This window comes from Dendropsophus ebraccatus, chromosome 1, assembly GCF_027789765.1.
Source record: "Dendropsophus ebraccatus isolate aDenEbr1 chromosome 1, aDenEbr1.pat, whole genome shotgun sequence".
Lineage (NCBI taxonomy): Eukaryota > Metazoa > Chordata > Amphibia > Anura > Hylidae > Dendropsophus > Dendropsophus ebraccatus.
This window is the reverse complement of record NC_091454.1, coordinates 15,813,203-15,834,263: the sequence shown is the minus strand read 5'-3', so window position 1 is coordinate 15,834,263 and position 21,061 is coordinate 15,813,203. Positions and strand designations below refer to the sequence as shown.

The 21,061-nt window shown below is 40.7% G+C and overlaps 1 protein-coding gene across 5 annotated transcripts in view; it reads right to left on the bottom strand.

Annotated features, from left to right (window-relative positions):
• Positions 1 to 21,061, bottom strand: part of SCUBE1 (signal peptide, CUB domain and EGF like domain containing 1) — a 162,957-nt gene that overhangs the window by 37,314 nt on the left and 104,582 nt on the right. For 3 of the 5 annotated variants that reach the window (XM_069967998.1, XM_069968001.1, XM_069968029.1), the window contains one exon: positions 15,327 to 15,416. The exons of the other annotated variants lie outside the window; for them this stretch is intronic. In XM_069967998.1, the coding sequence (XP_069824099.1) occupies positions 15,327 to 15,416 (90 nt within the window). The remainder of the gene's footprint in view (positions 1 to 15,326; positions 15,417 to 21,061) is intronic. 5 annotated transcript variants of the gene reach the window in all.

Genomic DNA, 21,061 nt, shown 5'->3' with positions numbered 1-21,061 from the left:
ATGGTCCACCAACTCAACATCTAATAAAAACCATTCACGACTACACATCCACCACATTTGCTTTCTTGCTGCCACTCCCTGGTTCCTTAAGTTCAATTCTTACCCACATTTTTTATTAAGCGATTAGTAACTCTTGGAAAGTCAGCAAGTAACTGGATAGGTTTCCAACCTCTTTTTTTTAGGTTGGAACCTCTCCCGAGTTTTTGAAAGAAGGGAAACAATGGTATAAAAGTTCCATTGGTTGAATGCTTATACAGTAGATGGTGGCAGCTCCCCAGATATTCAAGGCCTCAGGAAACTTACCCTCTCTCAGCTTTCGAAGGTTCACAATTGCAGAAGACCTCATGAATTGAGTTTATTAGAAAAACTATAAGAAATCCTTGATGTAGATCAGTAGATGGCATCTAAAGTCCATCGAATGACTTAACCATTGGAAATAATTAGTTCTAATAAAATGTGGACACTGGCACAAGTTTTAAAAAAAAGTTGCTACTGGGCAAAGCAAAAGGTAAACATGAGACTAGTAAAGCTGTCAACTAGATCTTTGTTAAATGGGGTTTTCTGGGCATAATATACTGATGGGATAGGTCTTTAATTACTGATCGGCAGGATGCCAACACCCCGCACCTGCACCAGTCAACTGTTTAGCGCCCGCAGCGTACAGTGAACAGGATTTGAGCTGCGGTAACCAGCTACAGCCTCTACACAGTGAATAGCGACAACTGCTTCCGACCATGTTCACAGCTCGGCACCCACAGATCTACAAGGGTACCAGGTGTTTGCACAGTCTAGTGTTCCACAGAGGACCAATGGATTTTCCCTTGTCTATGGAAGCAATGCATGGTCTGTTTTTTTGTCACATATAGGCAATAGCACCTTGTGTTGAGTTTAAGAGGACCAGTGGATTGGCACTTGTCTATTAAAAAGATAGGCATGGTCACACGAAGGTCGATACTTAGAGTCTTCGGCATGAGTTTGGTAAAATAATCCACCCACTGGGGGCACAGACAAACTGATGGATTATGTGCCCCCCTTTTCCTCAATCCCTTGGTCTTTTAGTGATGTGTGCCCCATTTTCTACTCTCCTTCCATCAATAGTAACTGTTGAGCCCCAAAGCACCTGCTACACCTTCCCATATTGACTGGATAGCGTGGGGCTATCGGCTCAGCCACTACAATCTCTATTTAATTTTGTTTCTATATATCACTCAAAATTCACTTAAATTTAAGAAGTTCCCCTAAGTTTTGCTTAACAGAGGACAAAAAGTTATTGGCTGGTCCACCGCTACGGCTGGGGCTTCACTAATCTCTATTCAGGAGCATTCTTTCGCACACAATAGATACTGGCGAAGCAGTATCCTTAACACTCTAAATAGGAAGAGCTTACAAACACCGGCTTAAGATCTGGAGCCGTACATTCAGCTTACGGTAGAAGGGGAAATCTCAACTACTCATTTAACCCTTAACTAGTCTGAAAGGCCAAAGGCGAATGACAAAGTGTCCGCAGAATAGAACTGATCCCATTTCATAGACACATGGTTGAACATTTCTTGGGCAGGAAAATTCCCATTCCTGGATAGTGTCCAGAAAGTGGAAGAGACACAACAGACTTACTTTCCCATGTCATGGCTGACTGGTTGTATAGGCCAAGGGTCAGTTACTTAGCACAAATAGTCTGAAAGAGGCCATGTTTTGTGTTTCACTTCACAGGGATTAAGCAAGCTAAAAGGAGAAGAAGAAGAAGAAAAAAAGTTCACCATCTTGAGCCTTGATGCGTAAATAGTGCTTGTACTTGAGAACCACTGGAATACAGATCGAAGGGAAAATAAATATCAGAAGGGCAAATGCAGAACATCCAAGCATGGATTATATAATAGGTAGAATATAATAGGTAGCCCATTATTAGTTATTATACTGGAGTGTATTAGGAAAAATGAGGGAAGGGGCCTCTACTTTATCCACAGTCTTATATAGCATTACCCCTCAAAATAAAAACATAAAAAAATTTTTTTTATATAAGTCCATGAGATATCCACTCCCTGCGGTGAGCACATACAAATTTGCAACTCTTTCAAAAGCCCCACAAATCAATGAAGCTGGCAGCTTTAAAAAGGGGGTTCTCTGGGATCATAAGAACCATAACCATTTTTCTTCCAGAAACAGCACCTCTCTTGTCCTGGGTGTGGTATTGCAGCTCAATTCCATTGAAGTGAATAGAGCTGAATTGTAACACATAACCTGAGGATGGGGGAGGTGCTTTTTTTTTTTTTTTTACAAGAAGTAGCTGTGTCTTTTTAAATCCTGGATAACCCCTGTTCTCACCTGTTCGCACCCCATACCCTGTCGTCTTCTTGAGGCTCTCCGGTCAATTGTCTTTTCCGGTGAAGGCCCTCTCAGCCAATCACAGGCTGAATGGCATAGGACAGCTCCGCAGCCTGTGATTGGTTGAGCGGGCTGTAGTTGTTGTATTTAGAGTGATAGTAGGCTGAGCGGGCTTGTCTCTCCTGAAACAAGAGTGACAGTCCACTCAACCAATCACAAGCTGACTGGGACGGGAAAGCTCCGCTGCCTGTGACTGGATGTGTTTACCTTTCTACAGACAAGAGTGACAGCCCGCTCAGCCAGTCACAGGCCGCAGTGCTGTCCCATCCTAGTCAGCCTGTGATTGGCTGAGCAGGCCTTCACCGGAGAAGATAGCGGAACCGGACTGGAGAAGAAGGGGGGAGAGTGGACATGTAAGTATAATGAGCGGCTCTTTACAGTTCGGTGCGAACCCGGACTTTACATTAAAGTTCGGCAAATCTGCTAAACCCAACTTTTGACAAGTTCGCTCATCTCTAGTTAGAATGATTGTAACTTAAAACTATCGGGAAAGTAAGATTATTAGGTAAATGCTACACATATAAGAGGAGCTTCAAGGATAGAAAGCACAGAGGATGTCGGAGTAGCTGGCATACCACAGCAGAAGTCTCAGAGTCCGACAAGAAAATTTGTCTAAGGTGTATGGAGTTCTCCCAACTTCAGATGATGTGGAGTAATGAGAGAAGGATTGGACATGTTGGGTTTCAACCACCGACCCTTTGGTTTTTGGGCCGTATGGCAGCGGGTTACCTCTTTTCTCTCAAATGTTGATGTTATGGGGTCAACAGGAGAGGCGGCTATCGGGGCCTATCAGCACCTTTGCTAGGAACCTTCATGGTCATGGAATTCATGTATACTTTGGCATTGTGTCATATAATTCATATGTGAACCTAAGGAGGTGGCACCTTATTTTTAGCTACAATGGTTATCCAAAAACTCACTTGAAGAGTAATAGTCTAAGGAATTTAAAAGAGGTCAATGGGTCAAAGGTTATATTATTAAAATGCAAAGATAAGCAAACTTCCTAGTTTTCTCCAGTAAATCACTCCACGGACTATTCATCAGATCACTTCCCAGGACATGACTGCTTGGTCCAGAGAGCACTGTAATAGTTAACCTGACCTCATTTTCCACTCTATGTCCAACGATGCTGCACATGAGCTGCCCTCTCAGAAGTAAAAACATATCTCTCTAGCGCCACCTACAGGCACCTACCCAGCAATCTATAAAAGAGCACGGAAACATGACTAGGGATTCTGTAAACCACAATCTAAAGAACCTGATGGGAATCTGAGTGGAAGGAAAAACAACTGAATTTTGATATATTTTATACGAGGCTTCCAAGTATTCAACAAGCACGTTGTTGAAAATCCAATAAATCGGATCAAAGGTTCTTGTCACTCATCTCTATTGAAAAGGGGAAAAAGTGAGCCAAAAACCACTTTTAGTGATCACTAAATCAGTTCCTGCAGTTACAGCTACAGCCAAAAATGTTCTATTGTATAGAACAGATTTATTATGGTATACATGAACTATAGGCAGGGCCAACTCCAGGTGTATGTGGACCCTTCGGTCTGACAAGTATAAAAGATGCTTACCTAGATTATTATAGGTCCTCCAAACCCATTAAACTATATATAAAATAAAGATTCTATTACACACTTTCACATCTAACCTAAAGGTAGAATAGCAAGAAATAGGACTCCGTTGCTGTGGGCAGATCATCTACCTCAATCAAGAGGTGGGACTCTAGAATGATTGACATTGTACAAAAAGATTAGGAGGATCGGGTGGCGATCGGTTTTGTAAGGCAAGTGAATATTTCATAGGTGACAACCTTGGGTGGAGCTGTAATGGCCGCCTACACGTCATCTTCATCAGAATGCACCATATATTTTGCGGGGGGGGGGGGGGGGGGACTGCTCCAAGATAATCCAGTTGGAGGCCTCTATGATATCCATGGACCTTAGTAGGGCATAACGAAAAGGGTTGTCCTCAGGAGAAAATCACTATTGGCCATATATATATGGATTAAACTATTATAGGCTCTTCTAAGAAGTCCAACATGGGACATCTCTTATAGTATTTTGAATTTAGAAAAATAAAGGCAGTTCAAAAATGTCCCAAAAAATGGCTAAATTTTTTCTAAAGTGCTACTGTTAAAACATTCTGGATCGTTGTACTATTTTATATTGTGCAGGGCCCACTATGAACATTAAAAAAAAAAAGAAACATACTCAATACTCACCTACCTTGCTCCTCCATGGATGATGTCTTCCCCTAGTGATGTCTTCCAGTTTCCCACTCTTTGTTCTTATTTTTAGGGCCAGTGATGGTCTGCCCAGCCAGTCACTTATTGAGACGAGACAACATTGCAGTCAGTGATTGGCAGAGTGTCTGTAACTGCCCAGACTACTCTATCTCGGAAGTAATAAAGAGAATGCCTAGCTGGAATAAGACAGAGATCTCTGAGGAAGTGAGGTAGGTGAGTATGGGCTCTTTCTAATGTTCATTGAGGGCCTAGACCAATATAGAATAATGTAACTATTTTATCCTTTTTTTTTTAGGCTAAAGATTTTGCTATATCGGGAATTTAAAAAAACGGTAAAAATTCTGTAAGCTCACCTCCTTTTCTTTACTCCAAGATGGACCCATTTAGGCAGTGACAGCCGTCCAGCCAATCACCGACTGCAGCCTACTCCTGCCTCACTTGGTTACTGGCTAAGGGGGCGGTCACTGTCTGTAAGAAGAGGCGAAGGGAACTAGAAGAAGGCACTGGAAATCCCAAAGGGAGCAAGGTAGGTGAGTATGGATTTTGTTAAACATGTTCATAGCAGGCCCAACACAAAATAAAAAATGCATCCATCTAGAATAATTAGCACAAAAAAAAAGGCAATTTTTGGAGCCATTAAAAAAAGCCATTAAAAACATTAATGAAAGTTCTGAATTCTTACAGATTAATTAAGATCTTGGAACAGCATGAACAGCATATCAACCCCCTGGGTGTTAAAATGAACATAAATTCTGTACATAATTTTTTTAAAAATTGACACGTTCAAAAATTTATGATGATTTTAATAAAAACCTGTGGCAAAAAAAAAAAAAAAAATTATTAAAAAGCAGAGTATTGCTTCTCAGTGTACTTGTATCGTACATAGCAGGCATTGATACATAAAAATACTTGGAATGACCTGTGCCCAGCTGAACTGAGGAATAATATTTAGCAGCGGCTGGACTCGGGATGGATGCGGAGTTCCTGCAGAGTGCAAGTAAGAACATTCTGTACGTGTAAATGGAGCGTTAAATATCCAAACACTATGGAATGGAACTGGTGGGACAGAAAGATGCTGTAAATGCATGCCCTGGCAGAAGATGAATGCGTTTTATTGGCTATAGACACTGGGGTATGTTTACTATTAACTTACAATCAGACATATTGACAAGATTTAACGTATTCCAAAAAAAAAACGGGCGAATTAAACAGATGATTTGACCATCGCAAGGTGTTATAGCATCGCAAGTGCGCAAGAGCTCTCCTTACCGGAACCCAAGACATACTGAAGAAGGTTGTAGGTGTCTAGGAAGACTGATGGTACATCACACCATGTAGATCGAGCTCATGGAGTTCTAATAATCCAGGGCCAAAAACGCGTAAAGCTGGGAGGGAGCGGGGGTGGGGGGGTGGGAGTCTAGAGAGCAGGAGAGGTTTTCTATAAGGATTTTTAATTCTCAACAGTTCCTGACATGGGCAGAGGTGGCGGCAGAGAGCACTGTGTCAGCCTGGAAACCGTACATCACTTCCTGCTGGACATACAGCAGCTAATAAGTACTAGAAGACTGTAGATTTTTAATAGAAGTTACAAATCTATATAACTTTCTGACACCAGTTAAGTTGAAAGAATTTTATATATATATATATATATATATATATATATATATATATATATATATCTATCTTTTTTTTTTTTTTATGAAACAGAATGGATTCAGGTAAATTAGAAAACGTTGAATAAACTATAATTTTAATGGACAAGTATAAAAATTCAAGGACTAATGCCCCGGCTGCTTATCATGTGTGTACAGATTCATAGTTTAATTCAACTTAACTGTTGAATTGAAACCACACAACTTTATGTAAAATGGGAAACTGTTAAAATCTCTACAGTTTCTATAGTTTTCATTTTTAAGGATTTATACATTTAAAAAAAATTACTTGTTTTGAATAAGGTAAAGAAAAATAAAATAAAATTCTAAAATATTAACAACAGACAAGCAAATTTTCAAATAAATTTGGGGGCTCGTCCGTAGAGTTTGTGTTTGCGAGAAAAAAAAAACAAAAAACAAAAAGGGAAATTGACAATTTCATTGAACAAACAGTTTTTCCTTTTACTTTCCCTGCAGGTTGTTTGAACTTCTGGATCATTCCCATCAATCCTACCTTGCTGTACAAACATCTTTACATCCTAATTGCCCTGACATCAATAGTCACAAAAAAGTGACCCGAAAACAAACACAGAGCACAGAGGATCATTTTTTTTTTTTTTTTTTGAAATCCCACCATGACTGGCGGAGAAGAGGGAGGAGGGGGGGAGGGGAGGCATTGATCTGAAGCCATGACAGGCCTCTTATTCAGAAGGGTTACTGTAAGTTACATCAGAAGACGTCCCTTTAATCCTTCTCAAAATGGAAGCCGATAATAGACGCACATCAAAGATAACAAAACACGCTGCACTCCACTAACTTTTGTATTCAAAGACTAAACTGGAAGAAAAAACTAAATTTCACCTATTCCTGTATTTGTTTTCTGAAACCAGAGCGGGACTAATGCACCTGGAGAATGCGGGGGATCATCATCAGAAAAGTCTATAGTATATGGAAGGGCCATACAGTAGATTACCTGCAACGACATGCCAAAAGAACACTCCCGATATGCAGAATATATATACGGATACACCTCTACCATCAGTATATGGATATATCAATACAAGTAACATAAAAAATTTGGAGGGATTTTTTTTTTCTATAAAGAATATTACAATGATACTAAGAAAATGTGTGCTACCTATTAGAGTAGTTGACCACTAGGGGGCATCATCAGTTGTACAATACACTGCAGTAATAATAATAATAATAATAATTTTTAACTGTTACCCACTAGGGGGCATCATCAGTTATAGAATACACTGTAGTATTTTTAGATATTGTTCTGTGACTGTTCTGCTAGCACAAGGAGTTTTTGACTGTCCCACCAGAGGACCGGAGGATCCTCCGGTGGGCCCTCAGCTTTAGAACCTGCACAAACACTGACTGACATGTTGTTTCTCACTGGTTTTTCATTGGTGGGCCCCCGATACCCCAGTCCGACACTGTTCAGGAGCTTTCAGTCAGCATTTTGAAAAGAGGTGGTGGTGGTGGGGGGGGGGGGGGGGGGATGACTGCCCTCCCCTCCTCCCATATTTTTACATGGTTGCTATTGACTGTGGCATCTAGGGAGTTTAAGGGGTTATTTAAAAACTCCATTCACTTTAATAGAGCTGAGCAGCAAAACCCGCACCAAAACTAAAGATAGATAAGGTGCTGTTTCTGGTAGAAAGTGGACATGTTTTTCTAAGCCTGGATAAACCCTTTAAGGTTTTGGATTTCAAAAAGCCTCACCACCACCAATTTAGTTTTTGAATTTCAGCATAACTTCAATCAGATGGATTCATTAGAGGATTTTTTCATTTCAAAAAGTTATCCCCCCTTTCTATAGGGTAAGAAATAACCAGCAGACTGTGGTCGGAACCCCTAGTGATTCCAAGAACAAAGTAGGATTGTAGTCCTCAATAAACAGCGCACACCATTCATTGTCTGTAGGCGTTCTGGGCACTGCCAAGTGCAAAGCTTGCGCCCTCCATCCCATCAATCCATTAGTTGTCCCCTGTGCTAAATTCTGTAAAATTTAAAAAATTTAAAAAAAAGAATTGTCTTCTGTAAAACATAATTTGATTTTAAAAAATACAAAAATTTGCAAAATTCTGACAAATTCTGTAAAAAAAAATAGAAAAAAATTGCATAAATTGTAAACCAATAAGATTGGCGGCCACATAGGACTTTCTAGTAGATGTAAACTTCAGATTTTTTTTTACTAGTAACCAGTTTGTTTTCATTTTTCTCCCTTTTATTTGCTTTTCTCTAGACTAACGTGGTTGGAAACCCGGCAACTGCCTAGTGTGGTGCGGCACTCCGTTGTGTCTTCACAGTTAGTGATCAGACATTTTTCAGGCCCCAGGAGGTATCAACATTGCTGACATCTTCTGTCAGCCCGGCTTCCTGTGGGGAAGAGAAAAGAACTGGAAATATGCAAAGTGAAATAAATATTCTTCACAGATTAGGTCTTGGGTCCTGACTCTTCTCTACAAATTAAAAAAGAATTGGGGCTTTCTACACATATGTATCTCCTTACGAGAAGGAAACTAAATGTGGATAAAGATTCTACGAGGCCAAAAAAGACATGGTGGTTCCTTGGTTTTTCTTACCATGTTTCTTGGCATCTGTAGGAATGTATGACGGAAAAATGTTTGGTCTATTTCCTAAATGTATACGATATCTGAACAATGTGGTTGACCTCCATGAACCCCATGAAAGTCAAGAATTGCGTTGTGAATGGACCCGTAACCCATTTTTGCAGTGCATTCCCGCTCATGGATGTACAGTTACGTCCATGGATGAAACAGGCACAGAAGCTGTTCTGCAACTGGCGGGACCCGAACCGCATTCCGATCCCAGGCAGATAACCCTATAGATGCTGCGGTCAGTGTGACTGTAACATTTATAGGACCTCCCTCTGTTCACCATCAGGGCTCTGTGAAGCGATCGTAGAGCGCTAATTTTAGCTATGAAAACCAGAGGCCTAGGTGAAGCCTCTAAATGTCATAACTACGGAAGCCACCAACGCATTTTGCGCGCATGCCCACTTAGGGTCCTATTACACTGAGCAATTTTTAACGATTAACGATCGCAAACGAGATTGTTTATCGTTAACCTGTAATCGCTCACCATATGACACAGAACGATAATCGTTAGTTACGATCGTTACTATGATCGTTTATTCCTTCTGATCCCAGAAAAACAATGAACAATGTGCAATTACACTGAATGATTAGTGAAAAAATGCGGAACTTCAGCGAACGAATGTGGAATTACAGCAAACGATTAACGATAATTTAAGGTTCTGATCTAAATCAACGATCAACGACATATGAACGATTTTTCGATCGTTGCCTGCAATTACACAGAACGATTATCGTTTAAATTCGAATGCTTTAACGATTTTTCGCCAAATAATCGTCCCATGTAATAGGGCCGTGTAATAGTGTAATCATGATCTGCCAGACAATATCCTCAGTAGACATTAAAATCAATAATTCCGGTAGACCATGATTCCTTCAATGTAAGCAATAAATTTTATACATATAAAGTCAATTAAAATTTACAAATTTTGTACATTATCTAAAATATGATAGGAAGTTACAGAAAAATGGGTCCTGAGCAGTTTTTACTAGATATTACTAAGCAGGATTCTATCCAGACTTTCCTTTCCAATGTTCCAGAATAACATTGCATTACTGGCACGAGCCAATATAGTGCTTTTTGGCCTCAAAATCGCAGAGGTTGTCAAAGTGAAGGAGAATCCAGATGATCCAATGTATTGAGTAAAATAGCTGGATCCTATACAGGGTTATGGGGGGGGGGGGAGCATTGAAACGTAAAATCTAGAAAGTAAATTCCAAGACGGAGGCCATGACAACTAAAGAATTACTGACCTAAGGATGATCTAGTCTGGTAGCTCCGTTTCTTCATGGTCCTAGATATGAAATGGGCCCCAGATTGTTGGTTTACAAAATGATATAGGTGTACATAAGATCAGCTCATGTTAGGAGGTACAATGCTAGAAGGCGCACAGAAACTATCGCTTACACTGCTTGAGGCTAGAAAAGGTATGCAAATTAGGTCTCCTCCAGAAGGAAGAAAGCAGTCTCTTTAGCTCCACCTACTGGACGGCAGTAGTGGAGGACCGGGACAGGGGGAGTATATATTTTTTCTAAGTCATAATGGGTTTAAAAAACATTTTCAGCTACGGATAACCCCTTTAATGTGCCTGGAAACACTACTAAAGATGTTAGCCAATGCAAAAACACCTCCAAAAGGAAGAGATGTCCACATGTAGACAAGCTGTTGACAGGTTTTTGCTCCTCCTCAGTACAAAGCAGGGTGCTGGTTTGCTAAGGGGAGGTATTTGATGTTAGATTAAAGGGGATATCCAGAAAGCTAGAAAGGTCCTACCTTTTTCTGCTCTCTGGTGCTCCTCTTCTCCATCTTCCCATGTGAGCTGATACTTTCACAGACGAGGGGGGCAGGAGCATGTTGCGAGCATTGTGTGTGGGCACGTAATGTCTAATAGCTGCCCAATGTCACCACTAGAGATGAGCAAACCATGCCGATGTTCGGGTAAGTACGAACCTGAACCATCAGCATTTGAATCCCGCTGTCTTTTTGTTCCGTGGGGAAGGTGGAGATAGCCCGAGTCCCACCTGGAAAACAGGGATACAGCCTATGAACTAGCCTGTATTCCTGTTTTCCAGGCGGGACTCGGGTTGTCTCCTACTTCCCCATGGAATGGGAAGGCAGCGGGATTCAAATGCTGATGGTTCAGGTTCGTACACACCCAAAGATCGTCATGGTTCGCTCATCTCTGGTCAACACAACATTGGTACCATTGAGCAGCTATTGATCACTGCCTGCAACATGCTCCTGTCCTCCTCTCGTCAGCAAAAGTATCGGTATGGATGGGCAGAAGGAGGAAGTGGAGCATCAGAGAGCAGAAAAGGTGGGACATTTCCTGCCCTCTGGATATGCCTTTTAAGAGGTAAAGTTTAGACCACCAGTTTTACAGGCCAGGCAATGCCTTCCAGGGTAAAAAAAAAAAAAAACATGCAAAAAAGCTCTCATTCAGAGGGAAAAATGTTGTTTCTAGTGCCCCCTATAGCTATAGGAAAAGTCCTCGTACACTTGAAGTTAATGTAGAATCTTTATAGTCAAGTGAAGGCTTAGGAACTTTTTCTTCTATGTCGTAGAAGGTCGATAAAGGGTCCTATAGGGTTAATGACCTTGCTGATAACCCTGCCTGGCTTAATGGAACTAGAAATACTCTTTTTTGAAGGACCTTTGTCACAAGGCTTCATAAAACTTAGAAATACAGGAGGGGAACACCAGTCGACTGGACAAAGAAAACTAGAATGCCTTAGATGTCTGTGAAATGTAAAGAAAAACTGCTGTGGGTAAATCAAACAAGCGCGGCTGCAATGCGCTCATTAAAAGATTTTCTTCTCACTAATCAGGAGCAGATGCCTCTCAGAATTTCATAAGTAAGGATGGTGGCTTTTAAATGTGACAGTCCGCAGAGCACGAGAGTGATATTAATGACTTGCAAATGGAACAATACGCAGGACCATTAGCGTTTGGCATGCGGTGAGAGTCCGCCAGGAAGGTGAAGTCAAGTTTATGGTTCTGAGTTATATATATATATTATATATAAATATATTTGGTGATGCAAGATGGGGAGGGGGTTACTTGAGATGTAATGAACTGTCCACATCAACACTCAGATTTTATCAAAAATGCTGGACCCACTCTGCCACTTAACCAGAAGTGTTGAGTAGAGAAGCTGAACTGTTCACGTTTGGCAATGTTCTATATTTGCTCAGTATTTGAGAAGTTGGATGCAGCCCTAGGGAGCCCTGGAAAACATGGATACATCCATAGGCTCCCTAGGGTTGCATGCAACTTCTGAGGCCACATGAAGTCAAAATGTCGGGCATTTGAGCTTGGAGAACGTTATGGAACCAGAACAGTTTGGCAGTGCCACTTAAAACTGCTAACCAGTTAGTGGTTTCTACCTTAATCTGGACGATGGTAGACCACCCGGTTATGGCTATTCTTGAGGACCCAGAGATGCCAGTGCAAGCATTGAGAAGTCAGTGAGAAGTCTGGATATAAGCCCATGTCTTGGGTGTGCATATTAGGTTCATGGTCAGTAGACAGGGTGGGCAGCATGGATTTGTAGTCAAAAAGAGTCAGATGTAAAATAACAGTAAACTACATGCACAGAGGACACCTTCGTAGGTGAGATCACCTTACTACTCGAGCTGCCACATAGAGACGAAGGTGTGTCTAGAAGTGGAGGGTGTTGGGAGCTCCTGCTGGCTTACAGGCAGGACCAAGAAAAGCCATGGAGACAGCAGGAGGAGCAAGAGCATGGTAGCACCAATAGGGGGCACTAGAGAGACAGTTTACTTCTTTCTGATGGAGAGCTAATTTGCATACTTTTTACCTGTATGTCTCCGTATACCATCTAGATCTCCCTAGTGGGAACCAGTAGCACAGCTTGACATTGTAATTCCCTCCAGACACAACCAATGGCTACCAGTGGCACTGTTTTAAGGGGAAAAAAAGTTTTCAAGTTGTAGTTTATCTTTGATCAACCTCTGGAACCTTCAGAGACTACATCTCCCATAATTCTAGTCATAATGGTGCAATATTGTAGACTGTCCTTAGATAATTTAGATGACCATTCTCCCCATCGTACAGGAAGGCTTTCCATGAATTAACTGGATGACTCTAGACAGGAATCTTGCTGAGGAATATGAACGGAAAAAGATAGTCATTAGCTTCCTGTGAGGAACCTCCGCTTCGAGATTCCAAAGCTTTTGAATCACGCCAACGTCAAAGCAAAAGATTCTTGCTACATGTGTTCAAATAAACACTCGAAGACAAGGAACTTGCCAAAACCCATTGAGTAAAAGTGCAAATATTCCCGCTATTTTTCCACTGAATAAAACCATCACTGTTTCGCATCCAATCTGTCGGAATATTCCTGCTGGGTGATGCATACATTGAGAAATTTAACTACAAGAAAATTTTGGGTACTACAAGGAAGTTAAGAAAATTCACACTTTTCCATGTTATTCAGCGAATGAGGGTGTCTACTTTGTAAAGTGCCTTTTTATATCAGATACAGGACAGGAAGATAAGCTACTGATGATAAGTATTCAGCGATGAATTCAGGTTTACTAGGTCGACACATTTCGAGATATAACCTCTCTCTTCATCAGGTCCAAATTATAATGGTGTAAAACAATGGTGAAATACACATAGCACAGGAAGTCAAAGGTCACCCGCAATAAACATTTTAAAAGACCATAAAACTGTCTTATCGTATTAAAATAATGAAGTAAAGAATATATACTGTATATATATATGACCTCCACTATTATAAAAAATTGTTTGGGTTAAAAAAAAAACTGATATGGAATGGGCATTTAATAACTATAACTATGCTGTAAACCGGGGACCAGTGGTAATAATTTGTGGGTTTAATTATCCTGCAGTGCCCCTGCAGGGAAAATAAGGTATGACACAATGTCCATTGGAAACACTGACCTGTACAGAATTATACAGAGTTAAAGGTGCTTTTTGAAGCTGTTATATAATAGAAGTGGGTCCCTAACACCTTAAAATTGCAAATAGATTTACCAAACCTGGCATCCCCTGGCCCAGACTGGGCGTAGACTCCAATTTGTGGCGCCTTAAGAGCCACAGATGCGACAAATTTATTAAGACGCTGGCACTTTTATAAAGTCAGCCCATCTTACTCCAACACAGTTTTCATTAAGATCAGCAGATGAAACATTGGTCTTATTAAATTTCCTTCATAATGCCTATAATACAATTATAATGTGGCAAACTTTTTCCAGCATTTCCAGTTTCTTCCATCGTCTTTATGACAACTTTGTTCCCAATGTTATTTTTTTCCTATATTACATTTGTGGTTCTAACCAACCAGAATAATAATAATAGTAATGCACAAAACAAAAACATTCCATCTTTTATGTGTACTATTAATGTTATCCAGATGACAACCCATGAGGTACAATAGATGTCCACAACCACCATATGGTCACCAATAGCATTGGAAGCCCAGTAGACTACATGGTAGTACCATATTCTTTTTTTCATACAGGTATTAGAGGGATTCTCCAGCCCTACAAAACTAATGGCCTGTCTCTATAAGATTGGTAGGTCTGACAATGGGCCCCCTGATGGTCAGATGATTGAAGGGGTCATAGCCATCAAATGACTACCATGACTCCCACTACTATAAGGATAGAGTTGTGTCTGGTTAAAAAAAAAATTAGGGGGATGTAGCACTTGCTAAAAAGCTGCATTCCCTTCAGTCAACAAAATGGCTTGGGTGCCCCCAACAATGGTCTACCGTAAGGATAGGCAATCAATTTTGTAGAATCGGTCAACCACCTTGGGGGTCGGATTTCATAGATTGCATACAGAGTAGGGATATAGTAGCTTTGTCCACTTTCTTGGAAGATAATGATTGTGCCTGCAGGGTTCTGCCTTTAAGGCAACGATTAATATGATAACCACCTAAAGAGATTCATTTTCCTAAGGAGCCCTGCCCTAAAAAGATATTACCAGGAAAAGTCAGTACCTTAAAGGAACTAGAAAACTTTGTTGAATTAGAAAAACACCTAGAAGGATAAGCCCACGGTTTGGATCTTGTGAAGGCCATGGAAATTAGAGTGGCTAAGAGAGGTTCCAACCTTTCTAGCAAACCATTGTGTTATAGGTTTTCAGATCCTTTGGGTCATCGGTGTTAAACCATAGTTGAGGAACCAGGGATTGCTTAGTGGACCATCAACACATTGTTAAAAGGTAGTAAAAAGGAAATAAAAGGCTATGTAGAAGAAGGTGGCCGTCCATTATATAACCATATTATGAGTTGTGGGCAATAAATTCCATATTCTGCTAAGCTCAGGGCAGCTCTAGACACACCACATACACTCCGACACACTCAACGCACAACAAGAACACATTTCTTGTATAAGAGAAAAGTGGAAGAAAAATGTTACCCATAAGGAGTCTCCGTTTCACCCGCTTGTCCACATCAGTAACTGACGTGGAATTGTACTCAGAACGCTCAATTGCAGCCTCATCCTTTTCTAAAACACAAGTAAGGGACAAACATGGAGCATTTGGTTAATCAAAAGCCCAAACTTCTACGACAGCCTCATGGCAATGGACATCCAAAGTCTACAAGCCAGCAGTGATAGCATGGAAACCTTTATGTAGAGTGTTAATCCCCCTGCAAAAAGCCCACCAGAGAAAAGATTAGTGGCCCGGGGGTGATGAGTGAAGTTATCAATACAAAGAAAAGATCTTATTAATACACCAGGCAGTGAAAGAAAAAAGTGAATTAAGTTCTCGAGAACCAAGAAGAGTTCCAGTCAGTGATACACAGTGTGAGTAGACAGCGCACAGTCCGGTGATGGATGATTAAGAGACACTTAGAGACGGACGTTTTAATAACGTGACATAGAGAAGATACACATAGCATGCAAGGACACAACCCAGATCACAAGAGGAAAAAGAGAAGAAGATCATTTGGGCAGTGCTGGTTGCCTGCTTGTCTATGGAATACACTTAAGTAGACATTCAGATGTCGCAAAAATAGACTCTAATAATTGGTCAACATGCAGTGAAGCAAAAAAAAAGCAGCGGAAGGAAAAAGGGTAGGCTCATATGTGTACATGTACACGTTCCATACAGCATCACAAGGAGAGGACTATTATGGTCTGCAGAAGGTTAGATGGACATTACAACACAAGAAAGGGTGACTCGAGAAGCAGAGGATCAGTAGATTAATAAAGCTCTAGTAGGATGGAGACAAAATGTACTGCAGGGTTAGAAGAAGGGATGAGAAGCAGGACAGCATAGCAATGCCTTGGGTTAAGGAAGATCTCCACTTTTTTTTTGTATCCACCAATTTTTAATAAGATGATTTGCAAGTGGGCACCAACTTCTGTTGACTTCTGGTAGAAATAAAAGTGGACATTAAAGGGACTCAATCAATCCACAGTGCTGACTTGGACTCTACGTCTGTGGATTGATTTGGACCTTGGTCTTGGTGAGATGTGCACTCCAATTTGAGGAGATTGGACTATTTCCAGTGTCTCTTTTTGGCTATGTGTGAGGTCAAGATGATGGCCCAAAGCTAGTATTTAGACTGGACAGATAGTCATCAAGCCTCCATTTATCTTGGTGGCCAATCAAAGGGTGTAATTGGCTGGTGGGGGAGCTCTGCTAAAGTTTTTTTTTTTTTTTTTAAACAAGTAGGGCACTGAAGAGTTGTCTTATAGCTTCTTTATTCCCCCCTGTCCTCATCTCATCAGGGCAACCTCAGCTTTGACTAATCGAAGACTGGTTGCTTGGGAAGAACTTCTAAAGAAGGACCAGACTTATGAATTATGGAGCTGTTCAGCTCAGAGCTGCACTGGCTCTTTTACTGAAAGCAGGTAAAGAGGAAAGTATTGTCATTTTAGAGATTTGTCTTGACATTTTAGATTAAAAAGGTGAATTTTTAATAATGGTATAGGCTACATTTGAAACATGTTCGTAGCGTTATAGTCAACCACTAAGAATCATTGGGTTGCCTAATCACTGATAACCCTTTTCATATGGAAGAGGTAGTGGTCAACCTGACGTTATCGCCACAGCACCTACTACAGGGAAAATGTTGTATTACACATAGTCCAGTATAGTGGGAGCTGTTGCTTTTTAGTGACTCTCTGCTCTGGCTCATTGACGGGGCGTTCTCCTCTATGATGTCCATATGACCTAGTATGACATGATGACAGGGTTTTGTCCTGATAGGACAACCCCTTTAAAGGGGATCTGTGGAATATTCATGTCACTTTCCATTTAGAACAGAACAATAGTGCCTGCCCTTTTGACAGTCCATAGACTGTATCTACAGACTGTCAAGTGGGTGGTCACCACTGCTCATCAAGCACTTTTCCCATTGAGATTTGAGTGGGGATAACAGTCTATAGACTGAAATGATCGCTAAAAACTGTCAAGTGGGCAGTCACCTTTGTTAAACTGTCAACTGGGTATGAACCTGACCATCTACTTGATAGTCTGTGTGTTTATTGGCAGGGAAATCAGAAGAAGGTCAAGGAAAATGGCCTGAATGAGTAAAGCAAAGGCTAGATGTGGATAATCTCAAGTCTTTTGAAGATCTCAGGTCTTATGAAGACACCAAAGTCTCTTTTAAGGGGATGTCTATTGTTTTTATCCCACCACTCTGCATTGTGACTGGTAATGCAGACTAGTCCCATTTAGATGTATGGGGCCCAAGCAACAATACCAGACAAAGTTCGTGGGTGCCATTTGTGACTAATAAAAATGAGACTTTTTCCTATAATCGTTTTCAGATCATCTTATTATTGGTGGACATGACCTTTAAATTTTATATGCAGCTTTCGGCCCGGGGATTGTCACATGCAGCAAACAAAAGAAAGAGTCAGGTGAGGCAAACAGACAAATGCATTAAAAAGAGAAAAAGAGGAGTATTTGTCTAGCATTGCAAACGGTTGGCGGTCTTGTAATGATGCTGTGAGATGCACCATACAAGCTAGCAAGGTGGGGTGGGGGGGGGGGGAGGGTCAGGAGTGTAAAGAGAAGCTGCCTATCTCTGGCAACACTACATGATTGAGTGAAGGACACATTTGACAAGTTCTAGATTAGATAAGGCTGCAACGAGGCTCTTTTCGAGTTTACTTTTAGCGTTTCGTATCGGCATATATGGTATTTTTGAAAAATTATTCATAAAACATCAGTTTTAAGACAAGACAGGCAATCAGGGACCATCACCAGAAAGCAGAGTGATTCAGAACGAAAAATTAAATAACAAGATTTAAAATAAATAAATAAATAAATTAATTAAATTAAAACACAATAAAAAAAAAAACTTTTTCCAATTTAAAACAGGAAACCAAACAACAAATTGAGTAGAAGAGGGAGGGGAAGGGGTGGACACAGGGATCAAATATGACTGACAACAGGAATGTAAACATGGATAAAACATTATTCATCGACAACATTAAAAAACACCATGGGTTTCGCCTTCAATGGGGCTGTAGGAGAAATAAACGTAATGCTCCGATGTATATTTTTGGAACGTCAAAAGCACAAGTTGATGTCGTTCCAGTTGAAAATATACTTCTTTTGGCAGTTCAATGAAAACTGTTTATTTTATAATATAAATCACAATTTCATGCACATTATACATAAAAGCAGCACAAGATCTAAGAAGAAAAAAAAAGCCCAAAGGGGAAAAACAAAAGCATGAAACAATGGACACATTTAAGATTGAATAAAAACTTTCTTCGACATTTGTATGACCCCATTCATTTAACCCGTATCCTCCATGATCTTCTGACAGGTTATCGGATCATGGGGGATAAAATTGATATCTAATGTCATGCTTCATTCTCTGGGTGAGATTTAAAGTGTCAATCAAAAATTTTGTTGGGGTCAGAGTGAACGAGTAGATTGAGTAAGGAGAGATGGTCTGCTGTATGCTCCTCCCTCCTTATGTGGATTCCCACACAAGTTTATGGGGCTGTCCTGGTCTCCTAGACACAGACCAAGGGGTTTGGGTCTATAAGACCAGGATAGCCCCATAGATAGGCAAAATCCATCTAGATCACCTGACACAGATCTGGTAGAGAACATGCTCACTCTTGTGATCAGCCAGGGTCTAGAAACTCACGACCACTCAAACTTTTGATGATTGTAAAGATGGCTATACACCTTCAATAACTGATGACCTCTCCAGGTCCTTATACACAGGAATAATTGCCATGGCAGAGCATTCCTGTGTTCTCTATGGAGAGGGGAGAGGTAAGCCAAAGCTAGATAGCTTGGATGGCTTATCTCTTTGTGAACAAAAGGTGTCGGGAACTGATTTTCCATCACGGCCAACCCCTACATCCATCATATGTCGGTGGATGTTTGGGAGAGCCCCATACTGTATGGCCAACATACGTATAAGGCATATGGGACCTTTACTGTCTCGAAAGAAATTACTTATGTTTGAAATTTTCATACGAGAGTCAGATTAAAGATCTTTTAGATCAGTCAAGAAATTGTTCAACCATCAACCTCCTTCTATCTAATGGGTATGGCTTAGTATTAGTGTTAAGCAGACTTGCCAAACTGCTTGGGTTCGGCGACATTCTCTGAACCTGAACGCTCTACATTTGACTCCTGTTGGCTAGGAAAGTTGGATGCCACCCATTTTCTTCAGCCTCCGAGAGTCAAAGCATTTGGGTTCGAAGAATGTTACCAAAGTCCACTCAACACTACTGAGCATCCCAAGCAAGTCTGTTAAAAATGACTCCTAGGGGGAAGGTCCCGAGTGGGGAACTTTCCTCTATGACATCTATAGGCCCTAATATGGACTTATTGACTGGAATATCTTTGTAACCCAACTCATTTTGAAGGCGAGGTCCAGGCATGTCACGTAGTAGTGGTCTACAACTTGTGGTTCTACAGCTGTTACAGACCTATAACATACTGAAAGCCCAGACAGCCAACCTCTGTTAGAACATGCTACAAGCTGTAGTTATGCAACAGCCGGACAACCACAATTTAGAGACCCCTGTCATCCTGGGAGCCTGTACCACCACCAATAACCAGAAGCTGCAACATTCTGAAGAGCCCACTCACCCCCTTTATACTGCATGGATTTCTACAAACACTAACTAGAGACAACATTCAAGACCTGGTACTTGAAGGGTCCTCTACTGTGTCAGAGATTCCTAATGGTGGACTGTAATGGGTTGAAGTTTTGGCAAATCGGGGCTGGCTCAAGGTCCTGGATTCCATCCATGGTACTCATTAGAATTGGTTAATATAACGTGACAAATATCAGTTAAAACAATGTAGATGCTATTTCTATACTGAACTGAAAATGACTGGGTGTCTGCAAACGAACAAACACAAGTTAAAGTTAATAGCCTCAAGGTCATTAATCACAACATTCTAGTTCCACTGCCTGGTATAATTGAATTCCTTTAAGCCGAGGTCAGTTTAAATGTGGAGTCTTTACCCGTCTCGAGGATATTACATATACAGTTTAAGAGATTTGGAATTGTCATAATATAATTGTGTATCACATCATCAGAAACCTGAGGCAAGTGCTATGGAAAAAAAACCTCCACACTGTGTAAATACTGTACGTAGTGGAGGCGACAAGGAGACACTGAAGAGGTGCTGAGGGACTAATCTTCCATTGGTGAAGACTCCATTCTCCTCCCACATATGTTCTAGTCTATAATGATGTGCGAATTGAAATTTTGGATATTGGATGTTAAAATGGAGCAAAGTGCAAATTTCCAGGAATGATAGTAACATTTTAGAAGACTATAATATAGTTCGGAATTCATGGGGTATGTGATGTCAGATGATCAAACTCTTGGATATTCCATTCATCGTGGTGCACATAGAAAAAAGGGGGTCCTAAAGAGAAGATCAAAATGGATCTACTATAGGGTTTGACTTTTTCTCCAAAGAAAAGTCTGTTTTTTATCACCTCTTTACATGACCTTTAGGTCAATACACCGAACCCAATTTGCAGGCAATGCAGTTCCCTGGAAAGAGGAGTCCTGTACAATTTTCTACTGTAGAAAAAAGATAGGACCCACAAGGGTTGGCCTCCCTAACTGCTTCATGGTCTGTCTCTATGGTATGTATGCCCATGTCTAACCATGTCTTCTATATCTATCCATCTCAACCCTTT